Genomic DNA, 14,094 nt, shown 5'->3' on the forward strand with positions numbered 1-14,094 from the left:
GTGTAGGGTCTGTGTGGCACAGGATAGATCTGAGGAGGAAGGGGGGGGTAACGTGAATCTATGCCAAATCCTCTTCAACATGTAACGTGTCAAGTTTTCGCTTGATTACTTTTGGTTTCATTTTTGGTTTTCATCTTATTCCATTTTGAGGCATTGCTGCTGTATTTTCATGTCAAATGGTTCATTTCCGCTTTAGCAAACATTGTGTTAGCCTTATCCATTTTAATTTACATTTGTGCATTTTTCCTTAATGCTTCAGTTACTTTTATTAAATATGTGTATTATAGGAGTGTCAGTGAATTGTGAACATTGTTGATGACGTACATTTCATTTCTTCAGTTGTCAATGATTTGGCAGAGAGCATTATTGTTTTCTTTTCAGATGGATCTGTTTTTTCATTGGCTGCATCCTTAGTTGACATCCTTTTGCAGCTCCTTCTTTTACTTTTGACATCTGCTTTGGAGTCGGGCCTTGCTTCATCCTCCTCTTCTGTCTCGCATCGAGTCAGTGCATTGTGCTATATTTTGTCGTACACCATCATGTTTTTCCTTACGGTCATTTGTGGTTGATTCTGATCATTCTTTGTTTTCTAATTATTTTTTTTTTAATAATAATCAAAAAATTACTCTTGGATAGATTTTCTACTTCATATGGAAGGCACACTTTTTTGTGTTTCCCCCCCGCCTTGCTTCATAAGCGCTGCTAATACAACAATTAAAAGGGACATCATTATCTGAGCTTGTTATTCTTTTAAGAATCAATCTTAACATCAATCCATAAGCTGACATGATGCACAATATATTGGTTATCTTAAAGATAGTTCTGTTTTATTACCAGCCGGTGTGACAACTATGACTGAACTATTCCCAGTAAATAAAATGTCACAAATCGCAGAGCCACTCATATCTTCCAAGCTCTGTGAAGAGTCATATTCTCACTGCACGGCTGGTAGCTTAAATCGATTGTGACATAAATGGACGTCTACTCCTGACTGTGTCCACATTGCTCATCATCCTTTTTTAATTTCAAGATTAATTTACTTCCTTAAGAGTACCAGGATGGTCTCGTTGTTGTTTTATTTTGCATTTGATTTCATGGTTTCTCCTTCCTGTCTCCCAGATCGGTTTGCACTGTCTCACCAAGCCCGCATCTCTGCCTCGGTGAATGCCATGAGGGTCCTGAACACAAGCACAGAGGTGGAGGCCGCGGTCGCCGATGCCCTGGTGAGACGATCTCAGTCGTTCTTCCAATCGCTGCCCGCCACGTTGGCCTTTGAATTCCGTGTTCTTTTTCCCGCTAAATGCCCTAATTGAGCATGAATTCAGTCAGGCTTTAGTAAAATTAATACATGTGGGCTCTATATCTACTTAATTGTAGCACCTTTCCCATGAAAAATGTATTGTGTATTAAATTAAAGTCCAATATGCTGTGGGGGGTTAGTTTGAAATGTTAGGTTTTGTTTACCACAATATAACCAGTGTATGGCTTTAGGAACCAGATCTCTAATCTTTTCCCAAACTGTCCATTTTTGAGTTTCGTACCTCTTGCCATGTTGTTCCACTTTTTTTTCTATAACAACAAATGTCAATATTTTTCTCTCTTGTACTTGTACTTTTGATATAATTCTCTTTTACTCTTCCTTCCTTGATTGTTCTAATCGTCTTCAGCTATTAGGAGATTCACGGAATAAGGTACATGTTTAATTTAACCGTTTAATCTGTGTTCCCATCTCACCCACTAACCGCCTAAGCGATTGCACGCAGAACAGGATTGTACAAGGATGTTAGGAGGAGTTGCCTGATATTTGCCAATGTTTTTGTTTTTGTGGCACAAAAGCTTACAATATTAGGAAATATTAGGAAATTAACTAACAAACACACTTCCCAGATCTTTAGCCATTTAAAGATCGTATGGTTCTGTATCACCCTTGGAAAGATGATTGAAATACAAAATTAAAAAAATACAAGTTTGTTGCATTACTATCCAAGCCATGATGAGTTTTGTTAATCCCTTCCTATGCATTTCTATTGAATAGCTAGAGAATGTGCCAATATGCTTGAGGCACTGGCAACAGATTGTATTTATTTTAGGTAACCGTAAGTCCCTAAAATCCTCTAAAAGGACATATGAGCAGTGTCTGTATTGCTCCATGCTGTTTTCTGTGCTGTGCCAATATCTGCTCTCCTGCCACATCTGTGTTGCATCAGTCTTTTCTAACAGTAGTCGAAAAGTCTTGATTCTGAATGGAAATAGGTTGATTCTTGTACCTCGTGTTAAGGTCATGAAATCCTATAGTGTCTACTCCAATTACAGCCCCCAAATGGTATAGTTAATTTAAGGTTGATAATAAGCTGTAGGCTTTAAGTAATTCCCCACATATTAAATGAAGACGCTAAGCCGGTCTATTATAGACCTTTTTTGATGGCTTGGTTTGTAGACTCATTACCTTCACCTTCAGCCCTATAATGGAAACGGCCGGACTGAGTTAATTGTTTTTATTGTGCTACAGTCATGTATATTGAGTCACACCTTTCAAAATAAGCATGGCTTCATTCGGATGTCAGAAGTGTTACTCACAAGTTGAATTCATTAGCCAAAGAGAAACAAAAGTACAAATCTAATGAAATGTTTTAATACAAGACTGACCGTTAGGATTTATGTGGTCTTTCAGCTGCGTTTAAGCCTTACTTTAATGCATACCTAGATTTAATCAACCTGAAGGAGTTTACTGCGACAAGGTTAAGACTGCAACACTTATTAATTTCACCGTACTCTTGCACGTAACAATAGATTAAGCAGGGTGTTTTTCATGGTAAACTGTACTGCTTCCTGAACCTGATTTCTCAAGAGATTAAATTTGCAACGCAGTGATCAGTTTGACATGGGTTGTTAGAAATCTGCAGGTTCATTTTTTAATATTTCCGTCTTTGATTCATGTTTGTACATCAGAAACCAAAAAAGACTGCTATAAATAATGCCTTCAGAGCTGATGATTTGTGATGAAAATAAATGACTTAGTGGCCTGTCACTTTAGAGGAAGGTGGTGCTGTGTGAAATTGTGTGTCATTTTATTGAAAACCGTGATCACTAGAACAGACAAGTCAAATTTGCATGACCAGCCACTAACACAATAGGTGGTTTCCGTGGTGTGTGTTCTGCACGTGCTCGGTCCTGCCTGCCCGCGTACTACAGCGCTGTCCTGGTCTTGCAGAGGAAGCCGGTCAGGCGGAGATACGAGTCTCCCGGGATCTACTCAGACGACGATGCCAACAGCGACGCCTCCAGTGCCTGCTCGGAGAGGTCCTACGGCTCCAGGAACGGAGGCATCCCTCACTACCTGCGGCAGACGGAGGACGTGGCCGAGGTGCTGAACCACTGCGCCAGCTCCAACTGGTCCGAGAGGAAGGAGGGTCTGGTGGGCCTTCAGAACCTGCTGAAGAGCCAAAGAACTCTGAGGTGGGTGGACCACTCGGATAAATTAATCTTAGACCTGTTTGTGTTGTTCCTGGTTACAACCCAAAACCACGTGTGTCCTATAATAGTTATGTCAGTCATATTTTTTGTTTATACTTCATCGGTTATTCATTTATGGTCAAATCTTTCTTTTTTTTCGCCCCTCTTTTAGCCGCGTTGAACTGAAAAGACTCTGTGAGATATTCACTCGAATGTTCGCAGATCCCCACAGCAAGGTAATTCCACCTTCTATAAAATGAACGGTCTGCGTGCCTTGAGTTATGATGCTGTGAAAACCCAGTTTCATACCACTAACCTACTGCATGATATGCTGTGTGAAAATGGCTAATTGTTTGTTAAAAGCACTAAATATAAGTGTTTAAAGACGATATTACATACACTGTATTCAAATGTATATAAAGAAGCATTTTACTTCAATACTTCTGCTGAAGAATACCAAAGAAAAGGTTTATTTCAACTTAATTTATATAAATAGGGTTTGTTAGACTTTAGGAAAAGGTTTTAAACATATTTGTGTGCATTTCTGTATGATAAAGCATTGTATGAGGTACCAGAGAAGTTATTTCAGTGTAGGGGGCACTATTTCCCAGCATTTATCCATAAGCTCCCTGACAATTAGATAGGACCCTTCTAAGTGTTTCAGAGTTGAATATGCCACAGCAGCTGTGTTGTAAATATGTGTGCATTGTTACTAATGGAGTGTTTATTTTGTTGCATGTTCTCCCTGCGTGTGGATTTTAACTACAGAGAGTAAGTGTGTGTTTTTCTAACTGGTTTCATGTGAAGCAAGAGGAGTTTTACTAAAATCATTATAAAAAAATAAAATAATTATTATTATAAATGTATTGTATTACAGCTGTCTTTCACTATATAAATGGTCATTACATAAATATAATATTATGCACGTCTATATTGTTTGTATTCTGGTGAGGTGAAGTGTCATTTATTGGTTCTTGTCCTTGGTGACCTGTGTGTGCTGCAGGTATTTAGCATGTTTCTAGAGACTCTGGTAGATTTCATTACCATCCACAAAGATGACCTGCAGGACTGGCTGTTTGTGCTGCTCACCCAGCTGCTCAAAAAGATGGGGGCAGACCTGCTGGGCTCGGTTCAGGCCAAGGTGCAGAAAGCTTTGGATGTAACCAGGTCAGTATCGGACCTATATGTACAGATACTGCGTCGTCAGCAAAAAGTGTGAATTCTGGCTCCAATTTCCACCTGGCGGTTGCAGACTAACGCTTTTCGTTCCTTTTGCAGAGACTCCTTTCCATTTGATCAGCAGTTTAATATTCTGATGAGGTTCATAGTGGATCAGACACAAACCCCAAACCTCAAGGTATGTGTGTGGAGATCTGACACAGGAGGGAATGCATAGTTACACTATTCTGTCAACCCCAGCCTTCCCTATAGGCAATATACATTTATTTACATTATTTATTATGTAATAGTATACATTACTTTTAAAAGGTCTAATGAAACCAGTTGGACTGAAACCTGAGTATAGGCTGATAAGAGGGTTATTTTTTATTGTGTTGCCGGAGAAACAATAATATGAACCGCTTTGTCTGACTAGGTGTCAAAGAATGGATTTTGCTGTCAGTAGCCTTTGCATAACTAATCATTTGCTCAACAGATCTACGACACGCTGCTTACGCTCACCTCTCTGCATCCAATTTGCAGGTCAAAGTTGCCATTCTCAAGTATATCGAGTCCCTGGCCAGGCAGATGGACCCGACCGACTTTGTGAACTCCAGCGAGACGCGGCTCGCCGTCTCCCGCATCATCACCTGGACGACAGAACCAAAGAGCTCAGATGTGAGAAAGGTGGGCAGAATTGGTGGACTGCAGAGATGACATGTAGGGCCCAGCCCACGCGCCTATTATTTTCTCTTATAGATCTGGGTTGGCGTGACACTACATAAGAACCCCCCCACCCCCGTGCAGTTTTCATACAGTTAAGAGCCTTTTTAGGCAGTCTTGATCTGTTTTGGTGGGTCTATTGTATGGCCCTGAGCAATTTTCTTCACCTCCTTGCGCTCCGTCCTTGGGATGACATGTAAAACCGAAGTCCTGCTGTGTCCGACTCTGCAGAAGCAGTTATTAATGCTCACCCCCCACCTGGTCCCTCCAAGACACTTGCAATAGAAGCGTCTGTCGAATGACTATTTAGTTTCCTAATATCCGTAGCCAGTTTCTTCTGCTATCCCAGTATACCTTGTGCAGAGGTATCGCCCAGCACAGAACAAGGACTTGCATTTCAATCACACATAATTGGATGTGTTTCTCTAGTATAAGAATCTCAGCCTAGAAATGACTCGCAGGGGCTACAGAATTAAGACATACTGGATTAAAATGAAGTTACATTTGACTTAACCTGCCTTGCATTTAAAGGTACACACTCCTATAAGGAGATGTGTGAACCAATTAAATCATTTTGGAGATGGTGACTTGTTTTCTTTTGCTTTATGTGCCAATAACTCAAAGAGATAATTGTCCATGACTTAGTTTCCCATGAAAGTAAAGCACTAGCGCCACCTATAGGAAGAATATATTCCAATTTATTTTTGAAAGCACCAGTGCAATTAATGTAATAATCAAAAAGCAATTATACAGACATTATTAAAGTGCTGGTGCACATTTAAAAATATATTTGTTACTATTACACTATTTCCGGTAGGGGTCACTATAGTTGATATAGTTTCCCTTTGATCATTGCCCCTTGAATATGAGAAGATTTTTGTCCACTAATTATTATGCAGTTCTAAATGTGATTGTGTATATGTGTATTGTCTTCTGTTATTTTTAGGAATGATTTCTAATGGAATACTTCATTCATTACTTCTTACCCCAGTCTAATTTTAGCCTTAAGCTCTATAACTCAACATAAATATGAGTGTATTTATAAAACTAACATCTCTGGGGAGACTAGATATTATGATAAAGATATATTTTTTAACAATGTAGGAAAAAGCTGGTCTCAACATTATAGTTCATTATGTCATATGGAACTGGACTCTTTGTTTCCACTTTACTGCTAAAGCTATTCTTAGCAAATGTCTGTGTACTATTTATGCCTGTGTTTGTCCGTATACAATATAGAAAACTGAAATCTAATTCTGCAGTAAAGTTGATAGAAGGCCTGAGAGCAAAATATGAGGACAAATAGGCCATGCTGTAAATATAAGCATCTGCCCCTTAAGCAAGTCATACAACTCTGACGTTTGCTAGCTGTATAACATGTGACCAGATACAGAAATAGTTATATATTTGTTTACGCCTGTGATGGGTTTAACTAGTCACGTTGATATCCCCTCTTTCCTTTCTCTTGCATAGGTTAAATTAGACGGTTTTGGCTTTTAGTTTTTTTTTTTTTTGATTCTGAGGAATCTGATCTCTGAGAAAATTGTAGCCATCATTACCCTTGAGGCTTGAGGCTTTCAGAGACTGACCATAAATTAACTAAACTGAAGCAGTACTGCAGGTGTAATTATATGTAAGGTTATCATATGACACCTCCAGCTCTGTGCTGAAGCTGTGTCTGTTGAGGTTCGGACTCTGTTCTGCAATAAAAGAGGAGAAACTTGAGAAGGTAAATCTCCCTTTCTTTTCCCCTTAACCCTCGTGTTCTGCCTGTCAAACCCAGACACTTCATAATTGGGTGACTGATGAGTTGCCTGCAAGGCCCAATACCACACCTTCATTACCTGGTGAGGGAAACCTGGAAGAAAGGTGCAAACAGGTAGAGCCCACAAAACACTCCAGAGTTTTCTCATAATCACAGCAAGAGTGTGAATTTCTCAAGTGTGGCCTTTCTCTGTAACCCAGCTTTGCCTGGCAGCTTTGAATTGACCTTATTGGAATGTATTCATGCGTTTGCCGCTTGTTTTTATTAAGATATAGCAGGAGGGTCTAACATTTTTCCTGTATTATTAAAATACACATTTTATCAATTGCATTACTGGACTACTTTTCAGGATTGATTTGTGATGTAATAATTCATTATTAGACCATTACGTCTAGAATACGAAGAACAAACCAATAGGAATTAAAATTAAAACCTTGCGTGTGTTTCTTCTGCTACTGTTGCATAACACACTTCATTCTTTTCTTAATGAAAGCTTGTCATATTAGCAACATGCATGCCGTTTTTGATATCAGTAACAATTTGGTAGATAAGTGTGTTCTTTAATTCTAAACGAGGCAACCTGAGTCAGTTGAACTCTCTCTGAAAGATGTGTAGCGGTTTATTCCGAAAATGGTATCAACATCCTTTTCATTACAATATAAGCAAGATACATATACATATGGTCAAATACATATTTATTTGGATATGTTAATTGACTTGAACTTTAGCCAGAAGAAATTCTTAAGCTCTTAATGTTTTGCTTCCTGTTAAAGGCAGAACTAATGAACTCTTTGTCTATAGGAAACTACATTATTTTATTTATTTATTTATTTTAACACAAGCAAAGAACTAGGAGTTTTTGACTGAAAACTGAGCTTAAATATTGTGCACTCTATTGTGCAATGGAAAAATATATTTTACTTTTAATGACAAATCTCCAGTGACATTTTAACATTCGTTGACCATTAAAACGAGAGCTCTACAAATCAATTAAGTTAATGAAGTATTAAGTAATTACTAAGTACGTATGATAGAGCATTTTATGTGCTTATTGTTTTTAAGATATAATTTTCAGCTTTAATGTTGTAGAGAAACTGCAGAAACCGTTCGCTTAGTGACATTTTATACTTGGATCTGTCAGAAGCTTAGTACAACAGACTCTCTTTGCCTTTGTGTTACTAAAAACCTTTGCTCAATTGAAAATAAAAATGGTAATCACTGTGTGTTGAGTGATGAAGAATAATTACGTTTTTTACTTTATACTTTCCACAGAGTGTACTGGTAGGAGAACCCAGACCACACCTAATAAATTGCTTGGCATCCTTTATGCTGTCATTTTATGTTGCAGAGGTGATAAGCATTATTAAAAATGAGGTTAATAACATTAAGGTGGGCTGCAACTGGCTCAGTCTTCACTTTGATTCTGTGGCCCACCGATGTAGTTGAGCCTTCGGACCCACGCCTCTTAGCTAGGTGTTCTCTCCTTTAGGTTCCTGCTCCATTTCACGGTGTGCATAAAGTTCTCCAAATGACTCCTGGTCTCTGAATACTCTGTGTCGCAGGCTGCCCAGGTGGTCCTGATCTCGCTGTTTGAGTTAAACACCCCCGAGTTCACCATGCTGCTGGGTGCTTTGCCAAAAACCTTCCAGGACGGGGCAACCAAACTGCTGCACAACCACCTGAAGAACTCCAGCAACACCAGTGTGGTAAATTACCTTGGGATTCCTCACAAAAGGGTCCAATGATCCACTACCTGTGTTTCTTCGTTTTTTGTGTGCGATTATCTTACTACCAGGTGAAGCCGTAGCCAGAAAGTTCTCAGAATAAAATAAACATCAAGCTTAATCTTAAAGTATGTGCTTTACTACCCTCTGTCTGCAGTTCTCTGACTCAAGTGTCTCAAGTCGTTTTTATGCTACATTTCTACGTGATTGTCTGTGTAGCAGTTAATCCTTCAATCGTAAATATAATACAGGGATATGCGATACCATTGTGGTGATGTACTCACTTTGCAAATGTAAGATTGAGTGAACATTGACAATGTGAGTGTATCTGTGCCCAGATTAAATAATGCGCCCTCGCTGTCCTCTGTATTTCTAGGGCTCTCCCAGCAACACTATAGGGCGGACCCCCCCTCGGCACTCCAGCAGTCGGACCAGCCCCCTCACATCCCCCACCAACTGCTCTCACGGGGGGCTGTCACCCAGGTACTATCCCAGCATGCCGTGCTGCTGCCTTGGGCACCACCCTGGGCAGAGTTGCCTTGCTTTCTATTCAAATGGGAAATTAGATCGAACTATTCTACATTTGTTTTAGTACACCTGATATGAGGTAAATAAATGTCTGCTTAGGATCTTGCCAAAAAAAAGTACTGGTAAAAAAATTAAATATTTAATGTATTTGCTCAACAAGCATCAACACACATCAGATCTTAACAGTTACAAAAACTTTTTTTTTTAAACCCAAAACGATGGATGCAATCCAGCATATCTTTAATGTTTGACTGATTTCCCATTATAGCTCGTTCTCTGGGGTTTTGTTTTGATTTGTTGTTACTCAACTGACCTTTAATTATAAAATATGTCGGTACTTTTACTTGCCTCTTATAGAAATTGCCAAACAAAAGGGAATACTCCGTTCCTTGAAACATCAGTGAAGAGAAATAGCTCAGCAATTTTTATTTGTGCCTGCTATATTGATGACAACAGGCAATAAAAGAGTACTTTTTAAACAAGCTATTTAATGACGAATGGAACTATTTAAATAAAAAAAGTAATTCATTTGCCTACATCCATAATTTTTTTTGTAGTATTTGTTCCAATTTTGTTTACGTAATATGTTTAAATATCACCCGTCTTTAGCTTAGTGCAAATTACTCCAGTTTAGTAATCCAGTTTACTCATTTAAGATATTGTTTTCAAACAAACAGATACATTGCCTGCAATATCTGCCATACTAGTTCAGTTTATACAGACCATGTGGCCTGTGTTTTATATAAAGAGAGGAGGTTGGAATATTCCTTATTTGTTTATCGGTTTCTGTTAACTCCTTTTAATTTTGTCCCTAACAAGCCACTTAGACTATAGTTTCTTTTCTCTTTTTTCTCCTGTCTCTCCCTGTTTCTTTTTCTCTCTCCTCTATCCCATTTATTTTCTCTCCCTTTCCCTCCCCTCTTTCCTTCCTTCCTTCCCGGCCTACTGTTGCTACAGTCGGTTTTGGGGTTGGAGTGCTGATGGGCTATCCAAGCACCCCCCTCCCCCTCCTCTGCCTCACTCCATCCCCGCCGCTCCCTCCCACAAGGCCTTCAGGCGCTCTTACTCTCCCAGGTAACCAGCGACCGGCGGGCACCAGCCGGGGTGTCACAGTATCCGCGGGTGCACAGGAGAGAAGAGGGGAGGGGGATTAGCCAATGAGCATGGAGGAAAAAGCCCTCCTGCTTTTCCACAGGGAATAATCTCCAGAAGAGACCGCCAGAGGTTTCTTTAGTAGTCGTGTGGATGTGATTAAACAATAAGACAATTGCAGCTGATTTAAGGTTTTATCTACCAGCAGCTCTACTGTTTATTATCTCCATCCTGGGTTGATACATTACCCCCTGTCATGGAGGATAAAGTGAAGAGATTTACCTGAAACAAATATGTGTGCGTGTGTGTGTGTGTACACTACCAGTCAAAAGTTTTAGAACACCTCAATTTCTCCAGTTTTTATTGTAATTTACGCAGTTTAATGTCTCATTGACCTCTGAAATTAAAGCGTTGAACAAATAAACAATTGGAGATAAAAAATAAATCATGGAATCATTTTGTTTAATAATAATGTTGGTTTTTATAACACCCCCCCCCGCATTTACACCTCCCCTCCCCTCCGGCATTCTGAAATTGGGGGGTGGGGGGATACTTGGTAGGTATAGGAGTAGGAATACAAAATCTCAGAAAATATTGATAATTATGACATATTCTGGAGCCAGACAGTCTACTGATCAAAACAAGACCCTCCACGTTTTGGTAGAAGCAACAATGTCAAGATGGAAAACTGTTTACATTGTATTAATACACAGCGATTTTACATAATTGGATCTGAACTTCTCTGGGTTTGATAGAACATCAAATAATATATACTGGATTAATTGTTCAGTTGTTCTGAACAAAACCAACCTATTTGCAAAGAAATTCAATCGAAACGGAGTGATCTGTGCCCATCTGAATGAGACCCACCCACAGAGCAGACTGCGTGTTTACCCCCATGTTTCAAACGATGTGTATTGTAGGAATAGAGTGTAACTTCTATGCACAGGACCTGTGCGTAACACTGCCAGATAATGCTTAAGAGGGTGTAGTAACAGTATATAACTCTGAAATGTACATTATTTTTCAGTTTTTGAACTGCTTAAATTTCAGTAAAAACTGGACAAATGGGGGTGCTCTAAAACTTTTGACCAGTTGTGTATGTATATGTATATGTGTTATGTGTGTGGATATATATACACTCACCTAAAGGATTATTAGGAACACCTGTTCAATTTCTCATTAATGCAATTATCTAACCAACCAATCACATGGCAGTTGCTTCAATGCATTTAGGGGTGTGGTCCTGGTCAAGACAATCTCCTGAACTCCAAACTGAATGTCTGAATGGGAAAGAAAGGTGATTTAAGCAATTTTGAGCGTGGCATGGTTGTTGGTGCCAGACGGGCCGGTCTGAGTATTTCACAATCTGCTCAGTTACTGGGATTTTCACGCACAACCATTTCTAGGGTTTACAAAGAATGGTGTGAAAAGGGAAAAACATCCAGTATGCGGCAGTCCTGTGGGCGAAAATGCCTTGTTGATGCTAGAGGTCAGAGGAGAATGAGCCGACTGATTCAAGCTGATAGAAGAGCAACTTTGACTGAAATAACCACTCGTTACAACCGAGGTATGCAGCAAAGCATTTGTGAAGCCACAACACGTACAACCTTGAGGCGGATGGGCTACAACAGCAGAAGACCCCACCGGGTACCACTCATCTCCACTACAAATAGGAAAAAGAGGCTACAATTTGCACAAGCTCACCAAAATTGGACAGTTGAAGACTGGAAAAATGTTGCCTGGTCTGATGAGTCTCGATTTCTGTTGAGACATTCAGATGGTAGAGTCAGAATTTGGCGTAAACAGAATGAGAACATGGATCCATCATGCCTTGTTACCACTGTGCAGGCTGCTGGTGGTGGTGTAATGGTGTGGGGGATGTTTTCTTGGCACACTTTAGGCCCCTTAGTGCCAATTGGGCATCGTTTAAATGCCACGGCCTACCTGAGCATTGTTTCTGACCATGTCCATCCCTTTATGACCACCATGTACCCATCCTCTGATGGCTACTTCCAGCAGGATAATGCACCATGTCACAAAGGTCGAATCATTTCAAATTGGTTTCTTGAACATGACAATGAGTTCACTGTACTAAACTGGCCCCCACAGTCACCAGATCTCAACCCAATAGAGCATCTTTGGGATGTGGTGGAACGGGAGCTTCGTGCCCTGGATGTGCATCCCACAAATCTCCATCAACTGCAAGATGCTATCCTATCAATATGGGCCAACATTTCTAAAGAATGCTTTCAGCACCTTGTTGAATCAATGCCACGTAGAATTAAGGCAGTTCTGAAGGCGAAAGGGGGTCAAACTCAGTATTAGTATGGTGTTCCTAATAATCATTTAGGTGAGTGTATACACACACACACACACACACACACACACACTGTGACACCTTTCTGAATTATGCTTCATTTAATACCGTTTTGTTTCCTCTGATATAATATTTACTTTTATATTTTATATAAATAATTTTGCATGTATTTTGAGTGGCTTCATTTTGTATTCCTTTTCTCTCTACATCTGTATTAATTTCCCTCCTAATTGTTTTTCCACTGTTGGTACAACTCTTTCCTAACGTTCTCTAAGAACATCTTTGTCACAGTTGGTTCTTATTCAGAACATTGTCCTTTTTTAATTGTACCTAGATATCAAAAAATATATAATGCTGCAGCTAAAACAGAATTGATAGCTCTTGTCTGACGGGTTTGTCCAGTTTTGAACATGATTTGCAGATAAGATCTGAGCTGCAAGACAGATTTGAGAGCTGCCAGCATTTCTGTGAAAAGTATTGTGTGGAGTCTAAAGAGATTTCTTGGAAAGAATCATTTTTAAGGGGCGTTCCAGCTTCTGTCTTCAGGAAGGAACAGAAGGAATCTCTGGAGCCTTTTTATCTCGAAACGACTTTAACTCTCCTGAAATTAAAGAAAGCATGTGTAGTTTGTGAAGAGAAATGTCTTGCATTGTGAAAAATTTCCCCCTCTCATTTGTTTGTATTTTAAAGCATGCTGGACTATGACACGGAGAACATGAACTCCGATGAGATCTACAGCTCCCTGCGTGGGGTCACAGAGGCCATCCAGAGCTTCAGCTACCGCAGCCAGGAGGACCTGAACGAGCCAATCAAGCGCGAAGGGAAAAAGGACGATGGCGTGAGTGCTCTGCTTCACTCAGATTATCCATGTTCTTATCTCTTATCAGTACACCTGTATCTCAATTATACATCTGCCCACATATGCCTTAAAGGGCAACACTACAGAAATGCAATAAATATGCTTTATATCACCCTGTTCTTTAAACAACAGCAGTTGAAATCGAGTCCTTGGGTTCATGTTGTCCTCAAGCTGCATTGTTCACATTGTGATCCAGATATATATATACAGTGGGGGGAAAAAGTATTTGATCCCCTGCTGATTTTGTACGTTTGCCCACTGACAAAGAAATGATCAGTCTATAATTTTAATGGTAGGAGTATTTTAACAGTGAGAGACAGAATAACAACAAAAAAATCCAGAAAAACACATTTCAAAAAAGTTATAAATTGATTTGCATGTTAATGAGGGAAATAAGTATTTAACCCCTTCGACTTAGTACTTGGTGGCAAAACCCTTGTTGGCAATCACAGAGGTCAGACGTTTCTTGTAG

General features: G+C 39.6%; 1 protein-coding gene across 8 annotated transcripts in view; it reads left to right on the forward strand.

Annotated features, from left to right (window-relative positions):
* clasp1a (cytoplasmic linker associated protein 1a) overlaps nt 1–14,094 on the forward strand; it is an 89,305-nt gene that overhangs the window by 60,962 nt on the left and 14,249 nt on the right. For 6 of the 8 annotated variants that reach the window (XM_066687289.1, XM_066687291.1, XM_066687288.1 and 3 more), the window contains 11 exons: nt 1,120–1,223; nt 1,668–1,691; nt 3,212–3,456; nt 3,626–3,689; nt 4,457–4,620; nt 4,732–4,810; nt 5,155–5,298; nt 7,118–7,213; nt 8,662–8,805; nt 9,200–9,306; nt 13,454–13,601. In XM_066687289.1, the coding sequence (XP_066543386.1) occupies nt 1,120–1,223; nt 1,668–1,691; nt 3,212–3,456; nt 3,626–3,689; nt 4,457–4,620; nt 4,732–4,810; nt 5,155–5,298; nt 7,118–7,213; nt 8,662–8,805; nt 9,200–9,306; nt 13,454–13,601 (1,319 nt within the window). The remainder of the gene's footprint in view (nt 1–1,119; nt 1,224–1,667; nt 1,692–3,211; nt 3,457–3,625; nt 3,690–4,456; nt 4,621–4,731; nt 4,811–5,154; nt 5,299–7,117; nt 7,214–8,661; nt 8,806–9,199; nt 9,307–13,453; nt 13,602–14,094) is intronic. The other 2 variants (XM_066687292.1, XM_066687294.1) reach the window with 2 other exon arrangements.

The sequence above is a fragment of the Amia ocellicauda genome, chromosome 16 (genome assembly GCF_036373705.1).
Source record: "Amia ocellicauda isolate fAmiCal2 chromosome 16, fAmiCal2.hap1, whole genome shotgun sequence".
Classification (NCBI taxonomy): domain Eukaryota; kingdom Metazoa; phylum Chordata; class Actinopteri; order Amiiformes; family Amiidae; genus Amia; species Amia ocellicauda.